At 39.7% G+C, this 25,148-nt stretch overlaps 1 protein-coding gene across 12 annotated transcripts in view; it reads right to left on the bottom strand.

Moving 5' to 3' along the window:
- Nucleotides 1-25,148, bottom strand: part of PCDH15 (protocadherin related 15) — a 738,374-nt gene that overhangs the window by 89,934 nt on the left and 623,292 nt on the right. For all 12 annotated transcript variants that reach the window (XM_040563492.1, XM_040563503.1, XM_040563491.1 and 9 more), the window contains 3 exons: nt 17,911-18,027; nt 4,480-4,620; nt 2,304-2,416 (listed from right to left, as the gene is read on the bottom strand). In XM_040563492.1, coding sequence (XP_040419426.1) covers nt 2,304-2,416; nt 4,480-4,620; nt 17,911-18,027 — 371 coding nt within the window. The remainder of the gene's footprint in view (nt 1-2,303; nt 2,417-4,479; nt 4,621-17,910; nt 18,028-25,148) is intronic.

Genomic DNA, 25,148 nt, shown 5'->3' with positions numbered 1-25,148 from the left:
CAATGCTTTCCTGATGCCGACACCATTGTTACAGCCTATGCGTGGCAAACATCACCCAACAAAAGTTATCCTATGGATGAGGTTCTGCCCGTTGCCAGATCCATTTAGCCAGATTTTTGGGCACTCCCTCGGAATGCCCTGCCTGCACAGGTTTCTGCAGCTTACGACAATCCCAGATGCTGCTTCCAGGCAGGGAGAGGGAAGGGTCGGGGCAGAAGCAGCTCCCAGCAGCACGGCTGGGACAGGACAGTGCTCTGTCACTCCACGTAGCCACCCGCTATGTGCTGGCTGCTGAGACTGGGACAGGGACGTGATCGTTTCTGTACCCCACTGCCTCTTCTGACAGAAAACAAGCCAATAACCAAAACTGAGTTCTGGACTACTCAGCGTTCAGAAAAACATGATGAAGCCTATTGCTACTTTTCCGGCCATCCAACTGCCTTCAACACAGGTTTCTGTTAAAGCAGCGAGCAGTAATGCACTTAATGTAGGAAGATGCTGAGCCTGTTGCACATTAACAGCTATCGATACTGTGAGACACTTGAACACTGGTGCAGTTTTTGGATTTTTAATACCTACAACTGACTCAAATCTTTATCACAGAGCATTTTTTTTCACAGCTACACACATAGGACGTGTTTGTATTTTTCATGAACACAGTAACACAGAAAGCTAACTATTACAGAAAAGCTTTAAATACTGTTCAGATGGCAGAAATGCAGGCACTCGCATGGTATCTAAAATTACAGAAAGAAGTGGAAACATTTTATTTAAAGGTCTACCTTTTGTTACATTACCTAACTACACTTCATACATTTGAAGATATTCAATAAAATAATACAGGAAGTGGCAGGAATATACTCTCAAAAATCCTTCAGCAAAGAATTATCTTTTGTGCTATCATTAGATAGTATGTTTATCATTTTGTACTATTCTTTCAGATTTCATACCTCTGTTTCAATATTAAACGCAAAATTAGTACAGTACTGGCAGTGTTTTGCTATTTTTTCAGTTTCTTCGAAGCTCTAATACTCTACCTTCCATTATCTTTATGGGATTGCTTCACAATTCTAATACTCTAATCATGAGGAAAAACAATGCACATTGTGAATTTTAGTCTAAATCCCCTAAAAGAGCAGAGCACGACCTTTCATTAGGGTCTAGTGAAGCCAATAACACTACGTTTTATTTCTGCTTATTGATTTCCTACAGTACTCGGTTTTGAAATGAGATGCACAAAATCCATTTATATTCTGATACTGATTATAATGCTACATTTGATGCAAGGGCACATACTGCAGCAAGGTTGTAACTTCTTGATACATGGAGGCTGTGCACACTGATCCCATTATTTCATATCATCATACAAATTTCAGAAACTGTTTATGAACATTTTCACTGAAACAAAATTTAACAAACTCGTCAGCCTGAGCACCATTATTTATTTATTTATTTTTTATTTATTTATTTATTTATTTATTTTGTTTTAAGAAAATAGGGTTCATTTATTTTAAATTATCAGTGTAAACTTTTATCAAATCAAGACTGGGTAGTAGTAATAATCACCTGCACTTCTAATGTCAAAGGCCTAAAGCCTGAATTCCCCTCTTGTCCAACATGAATGGTGTACAGGACCAAAACATGCTCAAACTGACTGAAGAAAACAACCTGAAGCCCCTTTGATCCCAGCTATACCTTCAATGCATAAAACTTTTTGTTTATCCACACAACTGACATTTTCAACAGCTTCTAAGAGGAGAATTTATAACAAATCTCTCCTCACTGTTCTCATCCACAGCTCTCAACTTTTCAGTTGGAGACAACCTATTAGGATGGTAAAATTGCAGCACTATCTGGTAAGATCAGGGAATGGCTGGCTGCCAAAAAAAAATGTGGCTAAGAGGAAGAAGCAACTCTGAAATATTTTGCTACCCCAACTTTGTCAAATTGGACTGCTGCAAAAAAGTCCTGCAAGCAATTTCACACAGTCGTGCTTCTGAGAAACTCGAGCGTTGGCTCTTTCCTTAGAGCAGCATCAAATTCTGTTTCCTAAAGAAGTGTTAACATCAGTAAATACATTATCAGCTCTAAGCACATAACATTTTTGGTGCACTGGTTCAAACCTTATTTTTGTGACTTATTTCCTTCTGTGAGTCAAAGTGAACAATGGAAGGAACAGAAGTTGAGGTATTTGCAGAGGAAGTGCTTCCACACTGTCTTTTCATAACCAATGTGCATCAGATTGGCATTCAGAGGAATTTATTTCAACTTAAAAAATAACAGTGAATGAATAAATGCTTTACCTGTATTCATCCTGTGTAAATCGAGGAATTACTGAAGGCTGCAGTACAGCAATTTCTACAGTAGTGGTGTTGGACTTCACAGGATCTCCATCATCATATGCAATGACCACTAGCTGCAAGTAGTACAGAAAATCATTTTTAGTAGAGGTGAGAGCGTTATGTTGACTTATAATAGTGTTTTTTGTATTTTCAGGGTCTAACAAGTCAGATGAGATCTTCTTTCACTGCAAATCATACATTGTATAAGAACAAAGCAGAGGAAAAGGGTGACAGCCATCTGCAGGTTGAAGCATATGCTAGAAAATTTACAGAAACATAGTAAAATGGAACCGGAATTCCATAGCCTTCTACAAATACATCTCCAAAAAATGCTGGCAGCTTCAAGAATATAACTTACATTTTTCATGTGCTTCCCTTTGCATCTTATCAAAGACCGTCCTTACCCAAAACTCCAGAATCCCTTATAACTTTTTAAAAGGTATAGTTCAGCTCTACATTTAAGCACTGGAGCACTTATTATCAGAAAAATACCTGCAACTCCCCCAAAAAACAAATGAAAAAAGTGCTGGGTAAGACTCTGTGCTGCTGACAGACATTAATATTTAAAACTGAGGTCCAATATCAAAATAACAACGAAAGAAACATGTTCTATCCCCAACTGACAACAAAAGAACTCTGAAAAGAGATACTCCGGATGCTAAATCATGGACAAAACCAGATCTTCACCAAAGGCAGCCTTAATAAATCTCTTGCATATCTAATCTTTAGTTATTCAAATTATTATTTACTCAGTCTAATTATTTATCTACGCTTCTCTGCTGGGACAAATAAATTCACCTGCTTTGAGCTTTCAGATGAAGTTAAGCAAAAGGATGAGAGACCAGCCCACTGAAGATGGACTAACGGACCGTTTGCTAGGTTTTTCTCTCCCTACCTTTGTCCTTATTTCGGGGGATCTGCATGCAAACACCAACTCAGGAAGTCCCCACATCTCTGATTTCTGAAGTCATAGCAGAGGAAGTTTATGTCTTCTTTTCTCTGTTCCTTCCCTAAGCATCCATATTTTCTGAAATGCAGCACTGCTAAATTTACCATTGGTCTGCCCTACTACAGAGAAGTTTTCATATAGAAACATGCCATGTCCATGTGCCTGTCACCAGCATGTAATGTATCAGAGCCTCAGAAAACAGCCACACAAAGTTAGTACTGTGAAAAGCTTCACTCTGGTTAATCAAGAAATAATTCTCTTCCCCGCTCCCCCCCCCCCCCCCCCCCCCCCCCAGTTTTACTACATTAATTAGAAATTGGAAATAAATTAGCAGTGCCCCAAGTTCCTAAAAGAGAAATAGCATTTCAATGCTACTCAAGCTCATCATATGGCTTGACATGACTCTCAAAAAGTGGAAAATGGTGGACAATTTTACTTCCTTATAACTGAAAAGTATGAAAATAAAACTCTCTTTGACCCTCAATTCAGAAAAAAATAACTGAAAGGCAAGAAGAAATGAAACACACCTGAATGAAGACACATGGTTGGCAGCTTCCAAGTAGGAAAGTTACATATAAACCTCCATGTATTGTAAGATACATTTTTTTTTGTTTACTGACAAGCTTCAATTTTCAATTACCTCCTCCATTCATGGATTTATAAAGGGAAACCTGTCTCTTTGCTTTTGATTGAAATCATAACTTATTCCAGATTAACTACACTTGAGACTCTTCAGTACCAGTAACAACACAACAGTAATTTGTCTCCTTAAAGCTAGTGTTTTTACATTACAGCACTTGTGAACGCAAGTCCCCAACTACCCAAACTGTGCAGTAACTTTCTTTACAAGATATATTACTTTTTTTTTTCCCTAAAATTGCTATGCTGACAGCTCTGTTGAAAACAAAAACACTAGCAATGTTAACTTCCATAAGCAGGTTTCCTTCAGCTGCTTCCCATTTTTTTCCCCACCGTAAGAGTAGCAATCATATCCATCCAAGGTCTTTCTGAAATGAAAAAGGTCAGGAAACATGTAACAAGAAGAAATTAAGAAACTGAAGAAACAAACAAAATAAGAATTTCACATCTTTCTATGAAATACAAAGCATAAGAGAGAAACGTGTAGAAGGAGTCCTACTAAATGCAAGTAATATTTCTACTGATAATACATAGACATATGGGTTTTACCTTAAACACCGTACTTGGCTCTTCATTTAGGTTTACCCGGGTTACTACACGCCCTGAAGTTTCCTCCACGTCAAAAATGCTGGCACTGTAAGGGAACTGGACAACATCTACTTTGTATCGGACTCGACTTGCTGGTGTGCCCTGGAAGTCAGAAATAAAGCAAATTTCATATTATTTTCTTTTTACTCACCTCTTCAAGTTATTAAAGATTTAAAATGCAACATCGCTCAGCAGACCATCAGAAAGAACTTGCAGCTTGCCTTCCTCGGAACTGGGTTAGTTACTGAGCACCTGTGGTGGTTTTACCGTGCCAGGCAGCTGAACACCACAACCGCTCTCTCACTCCCCCTCCTTAGAAGAGGAGGGGAAGAAGTAAAGGAAAGAACAACTCACGGGTTGAGATAAGGATAATTTAATTAAAGGGGGAAAAAAATAATTATTAAAGAAAGATTATTATTAATTAAACAATTTAACTAAAGGGAAAAAAGGGAAAGGGGAAAAGGGAGGGGGAAAGGGAAAAACAAACAAGCAAACAAAAAAAACAAGTAAAGGCTATGTGGAAGTGCAGAGGAAAGAAATTACTCTCTACTTCCCACAGATGAGCGATGCTTGACCACGTCCTTGAAGCAGGGCGTCAACGCACGTAGCCGGTGTTCGGGAGGACAGAGGTTTTCGCAACGAGAGCCCACCCCTCCCCTCTTCTTCCTTTTTCCACCTTTTATTACTGAGTGTGGCATCGTATGGTATGGAATATCCCTTTGGTTGGTTTAGGTCAGCTGCCCTGGTGATGTTTCTTTCTCACTTTTTTGCCCACCCCCTAGGAGGGTTAGAGAGAGTCCTGATGCTGTGCCAGCACTGCTCAGCAGCAGACACAACAGTGGTGTGATACCACTGCTGTTCTAGCTACAAGTGCAGAGCACAGCACTGTATGGGCTGCTGCAGGGAAAGTTAACATCCCAGCCAGACCCAGTACAGCATCCCTCCCACAAAATATCTTAGAAACATCTGAGAGATCCACTAAGAAAAATCATCAGAGGTTTGGAAAGAAGCAAGCTAAAAAAAATAATCTTTAGGTTGAAGAAGATATATACATATAGACAGAAGTGGTGGTCTGTTTGACAATTCATTTATTTTTGTAATAACAGAAGAAGGACATCACTTAAGGTTGGTTAACATACTTTTCAACAGTATATTGACATCTGAATTTAAAAGTCTCCTTTTGTGCTAGTTCAGGAAACTCTGAATATTCTAAAAATGTAAACACTATTCAGCTTCTCCTGAAAGTTGGAGTCTTGTTACTGAAGGCGGGAAGATTCACATGTTGTATTTCTGAAAAATTGGACTACATTTGTGAACATAGGACACTCCAGCCTACATGACATTCACTAAATTTTTTTTAAGAGGAGACAAAATGCAAACAGCGCCGGGTTGCTTGGGTAAACCCGCCACAGCCTGAACAGACCGTCTCATGTCCACATCAAACAGCAATATCTGTAGGTTTGACTTGACTTGCCAAAGCTGAGTGTTGAAGAACCTTTCCAAATCCTCACCTCCAACAGCTAAAGCACAGCAATTATATGGCCTGCAGCTTCCAACACATGCTCTCAGTGGCTGAACAGTACAGCACCAGCAATTTTGGAACTATCACCTTTCCCTCCATGCCCTCCTAGTTTGTGAGGAGAACCTGAAAGGGTCATGAGGAAATGCTTCTGTGAAGTGAGGGGACACTGTGGCCCCTGCCACCTCTAACAGAGGACTTCTGCCTCTCACCATTGGACATCGCTGCTAGTTCTAAGCATAACCTCAGAAAACAAATAAGGAGAAGGCATTTGTCCTAGCACTGGTAACAGAAAAGCTCTTTTGCAAATGGATTTTAAGTAGCCTCATAACAAACTGTTCAATCCCCATTTTTAATGACAAGAACAAGCACAGGCAGCCTGTGCATCTGTGCATGTCTCACAAACTGTCTGCGTCCATACGCACTCAAGAATACCAAAATTAAAAAGGGAATCAGAAGACGCATTGCCAGAAGGGTATAATAGATGAGTTTTTCAGATCAGTAATTCAATGTTTGCTAATAGGAGGCTATTTACCCGATTTAACTATTTTAACACTAGATGTCTGAATAAGTAACACTTATTCTGAAAAATGAAGTTTCTTGATGCATCCATCACATTTCCAGCAATCTCATTCCAGCTGTCACCCTCCCAAGGACCTTTAGCACACAAAATAACCATGCTGGTAAGTACAGCTTACGAGGCAGCTGGCTGCCACATTGGAGAGACAGGAGAGCTCTGGCAGCCTATGCTGACCCGTGTGACCTAACAAGTCCCTAAAAAAACAAAACGGGTGACAAGTCTTGTCCCTGGGATCTCCACGGTCACGCTCTTCCCCTTCTTGAGCAGGTCAGAGGAAGGCACAAGGATGGATCAGAGGGCTAGAGCACCTCTGCTGTAAAGGCAGGCTGAGGGAGTTGGGGTGTCCAGGCTGAAGAAGAGAAGGCTCCGGGGTATCCTCATTGCACCTTCTCAATACCTGAAGGGGGCTTATAAAAAAGATGGAGAGTGCATTTTTGCTTGGGCAGGTAATGACAGGACAAGGGGGAATGGCTTTAAACTAAGGGGAGATTTAGGTTAGGAGGAAATTCTTCACTCAGAGGGTGGTGACGCACTGGCACAGGTTGCCCAGGGAAGCTGTGGATGCCCCATTCCTGGAGGTGTTCAGGACCAGGTTAGATGAGGCCCTGGGCAACCTGATCTAGTGGGTGGTGTCCCTGCCCATGGCAGGGGGTTGGAACCAGATGGTCTTTGAGGTCCTTTCCAACCTGAGCCGTTCCATGATTCTCACACCTGTCAGCGTGGAGGGCAGAGCCAAGATCAAGGGACGACGTGCCACAGTTCTCTTCAAGGGCCTGGAAACCTTGTAGAGACCTCCTGACCTTCAGGCTGCATGATCCGCCCCCAGCACACCTCCTTCCCTGGCAGTGCTGCCCGCATTATTTCTGTCTTGATCATCTCTCCTACAGCTTCTCTCACGCTCCTGTAGCACTGAAACTGTTCTGAGTCATGTTTTCAATTACACCAGGAAAATTTTTCCATTGCAGCCATTCCCATTAATCTTCAATACAAACATATCTCCTTTACTCCAACAATGTAAATCAGAATTTATTAATGACCTACTTTGTATGTATGCATCGTTGTTTTTTTCACTGTTTTTGACTCAGTGGGGTGAGTAAGAAGAGGCAGATTATGTCACGTGCAGTTTTTTGTGGCTAAAAGGTATGATAACACTGGTACAATGGTATCACCAGCTGCTGATCCAGAGAAGAGATCCCTCGCAGCACCCCAGGCTCTGCTGCAACAACCACATTCCCAAACCCCCCCAGAGGATCGTCTCTGGTATCAGCAGGATGGTGCCTGGCACACACATCTAACTTCAGAGGGGCAGATACTGACAGGTGTCACCTAACCTCTTGGGAGGTTGTATCTGCCTCGCTAAAGCCCCTGAGATGGGCTGCACCACCCACAGGCTACAGAGGATGGCTGGCAGACACCTGAATTTTAACGGACTACTTTCATTCTCAGCAAGTGCCCCTTCACCAGTATTGATATTATTTCACTAGTAATTTGCGTGTTTTCAAAGATTAAAAGGTGACAAAGTAGCGGTTTCCTAAAGCACTGGAAGCCACTAAGAGTAAAAACTATGTGCTAAATAGAAGAAAAGGCATCAAACAAGGTGTTTAGAGCAAAGAAAGTTTTGTGTGTGTGTGTGTGTGTGTTGTGTGTGTATATATATATATGTATTTATTTTGCACACTGATTTCTGAATAACTATTTATCCGTCTGTGTTACCTGGATATGTAGACACCTGGGACACTTCACAAAAATGAGTAGATTCAGAGAAGCACATCGAAACTCAGGTCCTACTGTTGGTATGACTGCGGTTGATAAACCCCTCTGAGTCTGGACCTCAGACTTGGTTTTGATCTTTACATTGCATTTAGACAGACAAAACATCAAAAGCCAACAGTTTCATTAATAGAGAATTGGTAATTTTCATCTGTATTCAATACTGTGGTATAAAAGAGCTTTGCTGTTCTTGACAATATATTCACTGTATCATGTCAGTTCCTAACTGTAAGGAAACATGCAGATTACTTTTGTAAACTGTAACAGAAACATTTACAAAGTGGTTCAAACTCAGTAAATAATACCGACATTTTGCTGATACAACAGAAGAGCACCAAAATGCTCAGTCAAAATACATGCTCTGAACTATAAACTTTACTGGGATAAGTATTTACATCATGCTAATGCATGCTACAGAGCTGTACAGTGTGGCATCAGATTTTGCCAACTTAGGATGAGTGGTAGGACTATTCAAATAAACCATACTTACATGCAAATGCAAATAAACCGTAACATGAGAAAAGTGACACTTGAACAAAGAATATTAATTTGCATTAAAAATCATACGTACCATGTAAGAATTTAATTGGAGGTATCAGTGGTACTGATGTCAAAACAATAAGAATACTTTAGTCTAGTAATAAAAGAGGAAGACAGAGAGCAAGGCAGCCAGGCCATCTCAGCCTGTTTTCCCATAAAAACCTGGGCACATAACACTTTGCATGTAAAGAAAAGTGAGACAGGGCTGGATGCAACCCAGAGAGAGTTTCAGAGAGTTTCTAGGGAGCCTTGCTACTCCTCCGGGTGTTTTTAACTGCAGCAGTGATGAAGGCCATTGCCTCTTGGAGCCCTCCAAGGAAATCCAGCCTGGCCCAGGTTGGGTTTATTAGCAAGTCCAGTGCTCCTGTGCCACTGGCAGTTTAGCACCTCTAATAATTCAGAACTGGGTCTACCAGATGTGCTCTGATGTTCCGTGGAGTAATTTATGAAAACCATGTTAGTTGGTAATAGTATTTTACACGACCATGCACATTATACATGTGAAAATTCTTGAAAACGTGAGAAATTTCAGAGATCATAGCATAATAGACGATTATACAACTTTCGTCCTGACATTCTTCTTCACCATTACAATTAAGAGGAAATTACCTGCTAAGATCCACTCTATTTGGCTATAGAGTAACGGTCCTCACATTTGCTTGCAAGACTAGAAGCTATCATTATCATTAAACATGCACACACTAGGTAATTTGTTATTAAATAAAGAAAAATCTCATCAGGTTATTGCTCCTGATATGACTATCAAGTACACTTTTCTCCTGTCATTTCTGAAAATAACAAAATGGGGATTTATTTTTTATTTACTATATTTTGGCACCAATGTAATTAGAAAAATCTCATGAGAAATTTTCCAGGGAAATCCATTTAGAAGCAAGTTTCAATTATCTCAAGTATTAATCATCTTTCGTTTCTTTTTAAAATTAATTTAGATGCATTCCTATGTCTACAGCAAAACTCAAATATAAGATTATATTGCCGAATAAATTACACTCTCAAATAAACCATAAAGAAAGGATTTTAGCTGGCAGGAACCACGCTCATTCTCTTGAACCAGAACTTTTATCCTAAAAGTCCAAGACTAATATCAAATTCATCCAGCTCCAATTACGATATTATTGCTGCATAATTCCTCAAGTTTCCATTTTCTCTGGGGAAACTGCATGGGTATGGCACGAAAACATCCCCAGCATTTACATTAGATGATCAGGGTGCATGTGGAGATCCTGGACAAAGAGGCCATGCAGAGTGCACATGTGCACTACCAAGATAACTCTCAACAGGCACAGAGAGGTTGCAGATGAATTGTAATGCAATAGAGCCATGGAAATGGCATGAGTATAGTAACAGTAATGTCTTCTGTATGTTTTCACTTATATTTCTCAAAGTAATTCAAAAGGAAGCTAGCAATCCTTACTCCTACTATGCAAAAGGGTAACTGAGACACAAAACCAGAAAGATGGAGCCCAGCAAAGTGAGGAAAAAAGAGCATTTCACTTCCATCTGCACTCTACTCATGAAGATTCCAGATGTGCATCTGTGTAAATGACTGGGATTTTATCCCACGTACTAGGATGGAATACTAGTGTAAAAGATTAAGGCAGACTTATTCATCAAGTCCCTTTGTACTCAATGCCACTTTCTGACTGAAGTCAGAAAACTTCTAGAGCTACTGTAGATAAAATGTGAGGCAAGTAAGGTTAAATAAATGGTCTCCATTCATTTCCATTCAGAGATTTCAACAGAAATCTGAATGATTTACAACATAAAGAGTTCACTAAGGCAGATTTTGTAAAGTTAGTTCTGTGAAAAAAACTGGAAAGTGATGCTAAAGACAAAATGTACAGATGGCTGCAAGTGTTCTTTTAACAAACCAACACGCGACAGTTACCATTAAAGATGGGCCAGTCCACAAGGTGAGCAATTGACTTTGGTGGGTCTCCTACCAACTATGGATTGTTAATAGTGCACTCACACGTATTTACTCTCTCATTTACCAGTCATTACCATTTTATAATTTTATATAAGTTCTAAAATTTGAATTATTTTATTCTTTAGTATGTAACTCAATGAAAGTGTCTGCAAGTCTGGATTAATTCTGGAAATTCTGAATTAATAACAAGCTGAACACAAAAAGAGTATAAACTTTTAAAGCCACAAGATAAAATTCCTTTAAGAGCTTACTGATTTTGCAGCATGTTTCCCTTATGCTAATCTCCAGCAGACACTATGATATTCAACAGTAATAGTTTATAAAAGATCAAGCCCTGGACTATCTGAAAATGTTTTTATCTCTAATTAAGTATCTGTTAAATCTCTAATTAAATATCTGTTAGCATCGCACTTTCAGTGGGTGCTGTAAAACAATAAGGACAATTACTCTCAATCTGACAAAATAGCTCCACTGATCACAAACTTTACAAGGTGTTACGAGACTGGATAAACCATTAGACTGGATGTTCTGGAGCTCTGGAAGCTGACTGGTCATTAAAATTAGCATTCTGCATCTGTTTCTATTGACATTTCAAATCAACAAAATCAGAATATGCAGGGGAATTGCCCACGAAATAAATATTCCAGCTTTTACAGTGATGGCCTACGTAAAAAAGGCCTATACAGGAAAAGCATGCACCTCCTGATATATCAGTCCTGGAAATATTCACCTCCTGATAATTAAACCAAGCACCTATCACATAGCTCAAGATGCTCTCCTTTCGCAATATTTGGAGAGTTAAGCTCCTTGAAAAAATGATTATAATCATCTGGCATCTTTCATCACCATATCACTTCAATAAAGCATAAACTAATCACAATGAATAAAACTCTTCTTTTTCTCCCCAGGGATGATCTCGGGTGTCCTTGAATAGCTAACTTCGGTATGTGCATGGCCATCTGTACAGGATGTACTGCCTTTGACAAACAAAAAGGACAAGCTTAATGCAACCAACATTCAAATCCCTCCACATGCAATTATCTCCTTAAAAAAACTTTTGTACGTAACTGGAAATAAAACAATTTTAAAGTCCTTTCTCATCATCAAAACCTTCCCACTCAATGAGGTTTAACCCCTAAAGTTTCAAGTCAAGCCACTGCTTTGCTGTCATTCCACAGAGCCAAGTCCTTTTTGCTTTCCCCTCTCTTGCTCCTGAACAGATTGCCCCATGCCATTTGAAGTCAGACTATTCATTAGTGTGTGTAGGAAACGAAGATACCCTGTGACGATGTACAGCATGGCTTAGCATTTATTTTTGGTTTAAGTCACATCCAAACCCAACGTGGAAGGAAGGAATAGAAGTAAGAGGGAGGCTGTTTAAAAGCAGTTTCAGCCGTGTCTCTGTTCAGCTGCCAAGCATGACTCACCCAGATGGCCGAAGTGTTGTCTAGACACCAATTCCACACATTTTTGGCTGCCACCCCTGAAGCATTTTAAGAAGCTGTGTCTTGTGCTGGCCACTCATAATTCCTTGAGAGCTAAGCTCTCAGACTGAGCACTGAGAGCAGAAGTATTATTACAAACAGGGGAACTGAAAGCAGTCCTGAGGACTCTCCAGCATCTGATTGCATCGAGCGACGTAGGGTAGAGGGCTTTATGCATCTGTTACAGCCCTGATGTACGCTTCATATCTCACCAGCTATAAAACGTCATCTACCTGCCCAAAGAACAGATGTTTGCTAGCTCGGGATACTAAAGACTGTGCTGATAAAATTCAGAAGTGTTGATGAGAGTCAGACACCGGCTTCATCTAAGCCTTGGGGTCTGCAGGTATCTCTCACTAAACAGACTGGAGAACATCTCTGGGTGAAACCAAAGCTGTGTACATTTGGGTTATCTAAAGCAAAGCAGGGCATACAGATGCTGGTTCAAAACTCTACATTTGATTAAATATAATTGTGGCTAAGCGTGAGGAGCTGTCTCAGAAACTCCAGTAACTGGGCATCCTTCTTTCTCACTACCCCTTAGTCCACACTAACATGCCCCAAAGCAAATGTCTGATTATCATCTGTACAAGGACTCATTTACTCCTTTCTGTCTCCATTGATGGAATTTTCTTTATTACTTTGCAGCCTTAGACTCTTCTCTTTTATGCTCTTTTTATGCTCTTTTATGCTCAGCTATGCCTGTAACTCCAGGCTTTTTTTTTCTTTTTTTTTTTTTTCCACTGGTGGTCTCGGATCTTGGTTTTATTTTCATTCCCTATTTTACAGATAATTCTTTTTTTTTTTTCCTATAGGATATTATCATATCTACTTTAGTTGCATGAAGCATTTATTTGGCACATCCAGTAGAGATGTAACATGTCTGTGTTTTCCAGCCACACAAATAGTTATGGACCTCACAGGATACCTGCTTGCACTGTTACTCGCTTTTGACTTCATCCTTTGGTCAGATCACTGTTTTCAAAACAGGATTCGGTTGGGAAATTAAATTCTAATAGTCAATGGAGTTCTTACAGGAAACAAAGAACATAGTTTAACAGTGGAAAAATCGTGTATTTTACTTAGTCCTTTAGTTCCAGATGGACAACCATTCTGGAAGGAAAGCTCAAGATGACGCATGAGGGAAATCCTGCGCACAACTGTCTGCTCTGTCCTGACACAGAGGTGTCACCCCCCCCACCCTATTTACACAGAGGCTGGGATGCTTCCCCCATCTGCTTCTTCACAGTAGCCCCCACACAAAGAGGACAGCTTCCTGCAAGTGGTCTAAAAGTGTTTTAAAGTTCAAGATTTGTATTTTAGTAAGGTTTACCAGTTATTTAGAAAGAACTGAAGATGTACTAAAGCTTCTCCTCAGCAGTCATGCCACCAGGGCTCTGCTCTACTACCACAACTCCCTATGCCTCCCTTGGCCTGCTTTTGTTGCTTTATGCATTTTGTTACCCTTTACCCGTACACGTGTCAAGAATTAGAGGAAAGCTGGTCTGGGAAACACAGTGTGAGCAACAGTATGATGTATGAAGTAACTTGAAAGATCACATACCATAAAACTGTTTAAAACTGGAGAAAAATATACTATGGATCATTCCAACAAACAAAAGGACGTAAGTTGATCTAACATGCTTCCTGAAACGTATGTGAAACCAAATGTACCAGATTTCAACGACCAGAGTGGTAATTCAAATCAAGGGTTTTTAATGCAAGCATGAAAAGTAACTTCTTAAAAATAGTTTATATTCTCAGTTACCACACACACACAAAAAGTGAATTCAAACTGGAAAAGGAAAGAAAGGAGAAAATGGTTAGAACTGAAACTGACATTTGCTCAAGAAAACCCTTCAAATCCTATTATGTCCTTTAGAGAAAAGCACTGGTTTCTATGTTTTAATTGACATTTCACTAGGACACTGAAGGAATAACTATCAGAGATATCTCATGCCTTCAGGCCAAGAGTTCTTTGATCACTTTGAAATCCAAAGGTTAAAATGAAAACATAATGAGGTTTCTACTTGGGAGCATTTGAATCTAGCACAGGTGATTTTTGTATTAAATGAGCACTTAGTAGTAGTAATCAGAAATCGATGTTTGTTGTGACCAAACCAATCCTATTATCAACACTTGCATTCTACTGGTGGCTTAATGTTACAGGCATCAGGTTTGTATGCTTCATTTAAGAAAATTACACAATTTCAATGCAACAGTTGATTTTGAAGACTTCAAAATCTTCACATTGTTACCTGCATTTATGCCTATTATAGTGGTAATAAGCAGGATCCAGCATTCAGTGATTTTGATTTCTCTCATGTATGTGCATCAATTTCTCTACAGAAATACAAGCAATCCTCACATCTTTCAAATACAAAACACTCAAAATCAGAAAAAAATAAATCTATATAAATACATGAGGAAATCACAAGAAAGGAATCTGGGAGACATAAGTGCTTTAGTCTGGTTTTATATTCTCCCATTCTCATGCTACCTAAGGATGGCCATTATTACCCACTGTAAGAGTGGGGAAGCTTACTCATGATCAATTTCTACATTTATCTGTCCATCTGACAGTGATAGAAATGTTAGAACTGGAGAGACTGCAGAAGGATAAAGGGCTAAACATAATTCTAAGTAAAAAATCTGCTGACAGTTTGATGGGCTAGTAGGATTATTTTTTTTTTGTGTTGTTTGTTTTTTAGATGAGAAACTGACATAACTTTGCATTATAAAATGCAGATTCCACAGAACTAAGAAAGGTTACAAATACATTATTAATCAGTTAGAGACTGTTTTGTTTCATCAACTGTTTTGGTAATATCTTATTCCCTAAAGTTTAGACACATTAATCTAGGGAATCACAAAATGGAGATTATATCAGAATGGGCAAATCCTTCATCAAGACCAAAATAATCTTATTGTAAGGCAACAGATAATATTAAATAAAACCTGCATAAAAAATCAAGTTAAAAACTGATTCTCTAGCAGCAATGAATATATAAAAATATATTTTTATAATATAATATATATTTTATAATATATATCCCAATAACTCATTTGTGTTGAAATTTCCACTAATTCCATGAAAGAGAAATTCTGATTTTTGTCCTATTTCACTGATCCTTAGCATCCTTTTCTGCATGCTTTTCTCAGAGGTCAGTGAGATAACCTGCTAGGACAAATGCGTACTGATGCTACAGGCAGAACCAGGTCTATAGAAGTGTTACTGATGAATTTAGAACTTTATCACTGGCTGATTTTGACTGTCAAAAAAAAAAAAAAAAAAAAGCTCTTTCAACAGTCATGGAAAGCAAGTTTTCCCCCCTCTCCACTGGCAGATCACTCTAAAGCAGCTCCACTTGTGATATGGGCAGCGTTTCCTGTTGAATTATTTCCTGCTAACTGCTGAGGATGAAAGCTCTTTAATGAAAATGGAGTTTCCTACCTGCCTGGTTTCCAACTCATTCCTAGGGAGAGCAACAGAGAATTTTCTCCAGCTAACACCCATCCGCTGAACTCCCTGAAATGCTGAATGCAATTCAGACCCATGTTTATGAAGGCAAAGCTTACTAATTTGATGGTAGTACTATGGTAACAGAGTGCATTATTATTCAGGAAGAAATGTTGGCAAAATAAGGTAATACCTTTGTGCCATATAGTGTAAGCATAAACCCTGCTGGCTTCTAATGCCACCCAGAAATTCTGCACCCATGTTACTGCACCAAATATATGGAAGAATAAGACATATATGAAATGTGCCAGTAAAAAAAACATTCAGAAAGTAGAATCAAAGCTTAGTTTAGATCACATAGTTACAGGATATTATCTTAAATAAATTTAAAATTATTTCCCAGCAAATAAAGTCTGAGCCATCAACTCTAATTTCCACTGTAAGTTTCAGTTTTAAACAATGACTAAGATGATGGTGGACACCTTGGCCTGGAGATCCCCAAGGAACAGTGAAAAAAATCAGACAAAAGTACTGTAGTTCCACAGAGCAAAAAGGGAGCAAAAGGTGCAGCAAGAGTGTACACAAGCCACAAAAATATGAACACTTACTAAACTCTGTGAATAGCTAGAGCGGGAATTTCTACTCTGTAGATTTCTACAAGGCTACTAGAGATACTTCCCTTTGCTTACACATAAAGGTTACAATCCAAAATGGAACTGGGTGTTGTGGGTGTAACTGCAGTGCCTAAAGCAAAACTAAGATCCTCAAAACCCCAGCTTCATCATGCATGTCCATGATCTTCATGGGTGCTGAGGCTTGTTACCTTCACAGCAGTGTCATGGCCTGGAAGACTACTTCCATGGAGAAATTAACGCTTCCTTCTCTTAATATTCCCCTGGAAATTGCCCAACACTGGCCATTTAAGACACAGCTCTCTATTTCATCTACTGCTGAAATAACGTGTATGTCCTCTGCTGCTGCATTCCTCAAGTACACTGTAAAACTATTTATTGATAACAATTGCTATTTTTGACCTACAGGTTGATATCATATTCTTATATATATTTTAGACAAACGATAGTCCAGATCTTCAGCAAATATTAACTATTTTAATATCTCCAGGTTCAGTAATATGCAGCTGATAGACACCACCTGCAGTGAATTTACTTACCCTTGTGTTAGGACTTTTTACAAAGGGATAGCAGGACTGTCCTTACAGAAACACTGCTTCAGCATTTCTGTCCTTGAGTGGTAAATAAAGTACTATGAAACATATTTAGCTAAGCTACAGTTGATTTGTGTCAAAGCACTGCCATCATCTTTTAATGTGCATGGCACATTCACTCTGAACACTTTTCCCTGAGGATTACTCCCCTTAATATGCCAAACACTAACAATTAAAAATTAAACCTGGCTGGCAGAACATCTTGGGCTTTTATTGTCCTCAGTGTATCATCTGGTCACCAATGTTCATCAACCTCTGATTACAAAAATTGATATTACCCTTCAGAACAGCTAACAAGTCAAAAATATGTGTTCAGTTCTGTCAATCAAGTGCTTCACTAGGGAACAGTGATAAAAGTCAGTGGCAAAAATAAACTTTATCCCCAAAACAACACCAGTCTGTTCAAATACTACATATCCAATAAAACCAGCTGGTGGGCTGTGCAGTTCCCCATCCCCATGACCCTATGATGTCTCAGACTAGGAATGCACAATGACTGCAAATCAAGGTAACAATCTTAAAAAGCTGTATTTTGTTTCCCTGTTAAGCTGCACAATTGTACAAAAGACAGCCATGACATCCGTTCTTTCCTATTCCTGTAATTCATCTGACACTGGGAAGTTGAATGAAGTGGTTTTCAAACCTCTTCCTGTCAGAAAGGAGCTGTATCACTTATGTGCCAGCTTCAGAAACCATTGTTTTACATGCAGCCTCTGTCCAAAAAGGCTGACAAAAAATATATGAGTTACTGCTCTGTGAAACTCATAATAATCACCTTTGTTGTTGAGAGAGTTAGGTCGCTTATGAGGGTTAAAGATTTCTCCCTCTTGGGTGCAGAGTATTAATGGAACCTTTTTGCTTACCGGAGGATCTTGATCCTCAGCTGAAACAGTAGTGATAACAGTGCCCTTGACTGCATCAGGAGCAACCATTCCCCTGTAGAGCTTTTTGCTAAATACCGGCGAGTAATCATTCATATCCTGCAAAACATAATTAAGAGTTTAGTGCTGAAGTTTAAACAAAAGTATAGACACATTCACAACCAATCTTTGAAATTCTACCCAATCACTCCCTCTTAATTAGGAAACCTATTTGCCATTCAGAGTCCCTCTTGGCTCTCAATTCCATTACCACCAAACAAAACTAGCACAGAAGGGGAAGATGCCAAAGTTTCAAAACAACATATTCATATGAGACAGATCAACAGAAGGGAATTCTGCAGAAAAACACACAGTCTCACAAGTAAACAAAGCAGAGATTTCCATGACAGCTGTTTCTCAAGCAGTGGGCCACAACGTGGCTTTGCTAATTTTCTAAAATGAATGAGCTTGCTGTTGCTTGACAGTGTGCGTTACCTCTAATATGCAATAAATGAGGGGAAAACATAACATCAGATTAATATCAACACTTCACAAGAGCCTAATACATTGTTCTGCAGACAGATGCATATGCTGTCAAAAACCAGCTTCAAAGGCTTGGGTTAAGCCCAATGCCATTGTCACAATAACACGTGTGCATGCACCTAAGTATACCTTGGCACCTATAGACGTGCACACAGCTGTGTGTGCGCATACATTCATGGGTGCATCCATGTGCGATAGAGAACCCCTGCCAAACACCAGGCTGGGTGGGACTAGAGGACCTGCAGCCCACACGCGCTGCGCCAGCTTGCACCAAGGTAGATGTGAGCAGAGAGATACACGCTGCTTTCACCGACGTGTTCACCCCACGCATCAGGGGCTGTGGAAATTTAGAAACTCAGCCACCATCACTGGCTGTTCCAGAAACTCATTCATTGTTCCCACCCTAAGTTGTCAGGAATTCATTTTTGCCAATGTCCTCTCACAGTGAGGCCCAGAAAATACGTGTGTTCTTTAAAAATAAAAAATTAAACACACATCTTTAAATCACAATGTTTATTCTTATAATAAAACTATTTCAGTTTCTTCTGTAGAGCCACCTTCCTAGCATGAATTCTTTTGAGAACAGATTTATTCATTTTTGTGTACTACTACGTCCAGTTTTGCACAGATGGATAGCAGATTTTGGTTTTCCCTGCTACAGAGAAAATCCAGAACAAGTAAGAAGCACGATATGCCTTCAGCACAGAGGAGTGACTTTACTGATCCACAAAGGAAAAGGAGACTTCCTCCCCTGCCTTAAAGCAGAACACAGGTGCCACCCACCTGCTGGGCTACCCACACAAACACAGCTACTCAGTATTTACACACAGATGCTTCTACCTGTTGTTACAGATCTTCATGCTGCAAATGCTACATGCTGATGCTGGCCTGTGCGCTACATTAGCATTTAAAACCTACATATATATTTCATCAGAGGTAATAAACATCTATGAAGAAATCACTGTTACAAACCCATGTAATACAGGCCTGAAAAATTAATGCGTTATGTTCTGCTGAAAGGTCTGCAATTCAAGCCTTCAATGCATTGGAAATGCATTTTCACCGATTTTCAGTTTTTCAAAGAGACAATTGGACCATCAAATTAAAATAAAAAGCGACAACTAGGCAATTCAAACTAGGAGAGCATTCAAAAGAATAGAATTTGGAAAAACATTCACATTCAAACAGATTAGCATTTCTGTATGGAATTACAGGCATTGAATCTTTTTCTTTCAAATTCTTGACCTGTTTGCAAGAAGATAATTTACTTCAATTAAGAACGTAAAACCAAAGAATAATTTATATAAACAATTTTGCTCCCCTGGACTCTTCAAAGTGACACCAGGTTTGTAAAATAAGCCATCCTTTGTTCTGCTTTGGTCCCTGAAATTCCACTCCAGAGCAGTGCAGCTCAGTGGCAAAGAAGCCAACATCACACAGCAATCTCCCCCTGTCAGACTCCATTCACAGCCCATTCTACCTCAAAGAAAAGATGCAGAGTTTATTCATTTGAAGCTGACACCAAGTAGCTCTGCGTACAGAAAACCAGCAGCAAAAGGTGGCACATAAAAAGTAATCTCGAGTATTGTCTGAGGAGCATCATACAATGATGCATGCACACGCACTACCGCTGCATAAATCCCAGTATTTGGAAGTGTTTTGTTTTGTAGGCCCTCAAGTTTTTCAGTGAGAGGTATAACCTTTTACAGACCACACTGTCACAGAGAAGACAGGTTCTGTCCTTCCGCATGAAGACTCCATCTGAACCAACAACCAGTATGGTACTTACAATGACTTCACGTTTTCTGGAATAGCTCAGCCTTTTTTAAAAAATGTCTCTCTCTGCACCTGCACAGCCACAGCCATGTCTACTCTTTGTTCCTTGGCACAGCAGCAGCAGATTGCACTCTGCTGCTTGCTCATTCTGGGGGAATCTGGGGGAATCACCATGTGATGTTTTTGTTATCTTCTGTGCAACTGAGCACCCAAAAGTCTGCAACTTACAGTACTGGAAAGCCTAATCCTGTTGAAAGATGATACACTACATGCTCTGCTATAGAAAAATGACTAAGTCATTCTAATTCCTACACCTATTTTTCAAGATACATGGATCAACACAAAATATACACAGTGTATATTATATAATATATATATATATGTATGTATGTATATATATGTATATATATAATACAAAGTGTAGCACAAAGTAGAAAAGCAGAAGGCTTCCTGTCCTAACTCACCTCTCCTCTGAGCGGAGCTTTATGCATGATTGTGCCTCATAAACCTTACCCAAGCCAAGCAACCAGACACGAAATACTTCAGCCATACCTAAACAGAGCAGCTCCACGTGCTTTTCTTCCTGGATCCTCTCTTCCCAACCCCTAAAGCAGCTACTTGTTTTATACAGCAGAATTCAAACTTACATGTTCTCGCTTTTATCACAATGAAAGTTCCTCACAAGAATTATGTCTTCCCATCACACAGCTGCAATAAATACACTTCAGAGAGAGCAAGACTGACATTACAGACAGGTGATCAAGTCTCATATGCTCACCACAATGCCTCTGACAAATAACTGCCAGAAGCAGAAAGGGAACTTCTGCAGGCAGAAGGCATACACGTGGAACACGCAGATGGCATGGGAAGTGCATTATTGGTTGTAATGCTTTCTTTATTCTAGTAGAAGTCTTTGTTCAGTGGCAGGAGGAAAAAGACGACCCTTCTGGGCTATTTCCCATGCAGGAAGTAGCGGTTTTGTTACAGGCGTGTTGGGGAAATTCGTTTCCTCCTCGTATTTTCATCTCCTTCAAGTGGTATCATTTCTCTTCACATATTATGGGCACTTAAAGGCATCAGAAAGGTCACAAAAAGAAACTATTGCACCAGCTAAAACCAACTAAAAAGCACCAACATCGAGGATGGAATACAGTCTACATCTGATTCTGTTAGAGTATAGAAAGAAACCAAACTCCACATTTTTTAAAAAAACAGCTCAAGATCACAGGCATGATCCCCCATGCCCCTGCCATCAGTCCTCCCAGTTTGTTTTTCTGCACCACGCCAGACTTCACATTGAGAAGTGGCCTGCACGGAGGACTCCCCAGATGCATGCAGAGATGCAGTTTTCAGGCTTTGATGAGAGGGATTTGGGGCAAAAATACAACATTTTAGAGAAAGTACTGGGCCTTGCCATGACTGGAGACCAAGGACATGGAGTGGCATACTCCTGCACAGCTACATAATTGAAGATGACTCTACATCTGAAGGCTTCTGCTGAAACACCACAAAAACAGCTTTGCACTGACATGTATGTGGCTTATGGATGCAATCAATAACCACAGTTTAGGAGTGGGATGGCAATCTTACACTACTTTTTACTGCCACTTTGTGGAGTTACCTCTTAAAAACTATGGCATAATCCTGCAGATACCCTCGTGGCCAAACCGTGGTGTCTTCCAACCTTTCACAGTCCACTGCTTCATCCATATAAATCCAGGCTGCTATTAACTATCAAACACACAAAGAACAGCAAATGGGAAATGCAGTTAATGGATTCTCTGCATACCTTGCTTTGAAATACTTGGCTGCGTATTTTGACAGTAAGGTAATAGCAGCCACGTATTTATATATAAGTACAAAATTGCCTTTATGTCACTGCTCATCTAGCTGAAGATTTATTGTATTTTTGCATGTCTTTGTTTACACAACGGGGTCAGAGTCAAAGCATAACAACCCAAAGCTCTCTTCCTACCACAGTTCCTCATCTCGCACCACTTTTTGTTTCCCTTTGTTTCACATTGCTCACACTGGGGAACACATGAAAGCAGGACAGCACAAGCCCTTACTCCTTTCCCTTGCATGTGTAAGAATCTAAAGCAACAAGGAAGCACAATATGGGAGGTATGCTCAAATACTGTCATTTCAGAGAATCCACAGTCGTAGTCTCAAAATCAAATGAAGAAGTATCATGAGATTTCTTGATGAAAATTCATTTATTAACTCTGATGCCTCCCTCAGCTCCTGAGTGATGCCACTTGCTGACCAACTTCCTCGCACTCTGAACAAGACACATCCCATTCACAAGATTTGAAGGGCTGTTATTTATCAAAAGGGCTTGAGGAAACAAATACTGACTAGCCTGCAGATAATATGAAAACGATGAACAAAAATGTTGGTGAACTAAGATATACATCTAGGAATGCCAATGAGGAGAAACAAGCATGGGGGAGGAAAGGCATTAAGAAGCAAATCAATATGTAATTTAAAAACCATTAAGACAGTCACTAGCAGTTATGAACTAAAACCAAAGAAGGTGCTCCCCGACAGGTGGCGGCTGCCGACGTGGGAGGGCAACACAGGACAACTGCGCAAAACAATATCTGCAGTACAGCAGTTCCAGCATGAAATTAACTTGTAAACTTCAATGGGCTTCAGAGACAATAATAGATTTTTGATTTATGGTGACACTGAATGACCTTTAATATTTGTGCTTCAAGTTAAGGATATAAACACGTAACACCTGGGTGCGATATTCTGCTCTGCCTCCTCATTCACTCATCCGGGAGATGCATGATTTGGACCAAGTGACTGCCACCTGCTTTGCACCATCACTACCTGAAGTGCACACGGATGGCACGTATGGCATGTGAATTACAGCACAGACCCCACACATCTGTATAGCCGCACGCAGCAGCTAGGCTAGCTCAGCCACTTCTGCAGCTCCTGGGTCACCAAGTCACCACTGGTTATGACGGGCTGTCACAAACCAGAGCAGTCCCAGTACTCCTCTATGACTTTGCACTGGATCCTACAGATCCATCTTCCAGCACATCCCCAGCTGTTTAAAATCTCATGCTTCAGAAATGCATCCCAAGCAGCAAAGCCTGCACAAGTCTAATGCACCAAGAGTTGCTAAGACAGTTACAAGATATCTGGAAAATTCTTCCTGAAGGGAGAAGCCAAATATGCAGGGATTACGGCTCTTTCCTGCTAGGCACCAGGTGCAAGGCAGTTGTGATGGATCAGGATATGGCCCCTTCTCACTCTTGTGAACTCCAGCTGCAGCTCCTGACTGTCAGGGAATTTTAGTTAAAGAACAGCAACATTACAATGCACAACAGACTTGACCGATTTGAGCATTTTCTTACTGAAAACTTTCTGAAAAACAACAAATTTTTGACATGCTTTCTTAAAAATGTTGTTTTTCTTAAGAGAAAAATGAACAGTAAGAAGTTAATTTTTCATCAGCTATCTTGACACAAACAGAAGCAACACAAGATGGCACTAATATATTTTAGATATTTACATATATACATATATTATTTTTTTTCCTCAGGCATAATCATGTGTCCAAATGCCCTGTTATCTTGCACAGGGAACCCCATTACTAACGGAAAAATCTGCTGCCTTTAGCCTGCAGTGCACTAGAGGGCAGCCCTACCAAATAGGAGTGAAGCTTCTCCTCCCCCAGACCTCATAAAAATCTGTTTTACCCTCTCCCAGTTCTCTCCTTATGGAAATAGGCTTATACTTTTTTCATCTAGTAGTCATTTTGTTCTATATAGCTTACAAAATCAGCCTGATTTTCAGCTCCCATTTTTTGTAGAATGTGACCTAATTATAATCAAGTATTGATTATTTATTAAAATAGCTACAATGCCACAACAGTGAAATCTAATCATTAAGTTGCTGAACAGATCCAGAGCGACAAACTCCTATAGAAAGAGCACGAAGCTCAGAGATTCTGCTGATTTATTCAGACCACTAAGAGTCTGTTGGAAGATTTTTACCATTATTAACTGAGTACGTATGCAGAAATGCCTACCTGAGGAGACTGCATTACAAATGCAAAATGCTCTTTCTTCTCGTCTCTCTCCTCAACTCCTGGAGCAGAAAGCATTCTACCATAAAACTTCTAAAACCCTGTGAAGAAACACTTACCCTCCTGTTTGTGACCTGTTGACAAAATCACTCTAGGTTGGTTAGGGAGATTAGCTTCTTAAATATTACATATTCGTGGTTTGTGAATCATTTCATAAAGAGTTTTTAAGTACATCCATGTGTTTTTCCTGCCACTTTGGGACTGTGCTCTTTGATTACAGCTGCTGATACTAAGGTTTCTAGTCATCTGTATCTAAGTGGAAATCAACATGCCCTCACTATAAAAACCAGCATGACTGAACAGCGTCTGAGCTAATAAATGGATATTAGGCATTTACAGCTCCTTTTGCAGTCTGCTGGCTTTTATCACGTGTAATAAATAGAACAAATGTATTTTTAAAGTGGTCCCTACTTCCACTAATATTAAATGTACATTAACATAATCCCACTAAAGGAGAAAGCAAGGAGGTTTACTTCAAAACATAGTCTATGTCACACTAAAATTTTCACTTTCTCAATTTTTCTCCAAGTATGAATACATTAAATTTGCTGCTGTCACTTGGTTTTGAACATCTGCCAATTAAGCCTATGTGCACATTACCAGAGCTGGTGGCTTCCCATCTAAGCTGCCTCCAAGTGTTTAATAATCCCTTGGTGTTTGGGGATTTCCAAGGAGAAATTTAACATTCCTCTACTCTTCCCTTGAAACTCTCTTCTACAGAAAGCAAAGTGGTTTTTTGGCATCATTGCAGTTGAAAATCATTATTTCTCCTGTGTTTTCTTCAGCTGTAGAAAGATGTTGCTCAACACCCTCTTAA

The sequence above is a fragment of the Cygnus olor genome, chromosome 7, assembly GCF_009769625.2.
Source record: "Cygnus olor isolate bCygOlo1 chromosome 7, bCygOlo1.pri.v2, whole genome shotgun sequence".
Lineage (NCBI taxonomy): Eukaryota > Metazoa > Chordata > Aves > Anseriformes > Anatidae > Cygnus > Cygnus olor.
The sequence above is the reverse complement of the archived record's forward strand: the minus strand, read 5'-3'. Positions and strand labels throughout refer to the sequence as shown.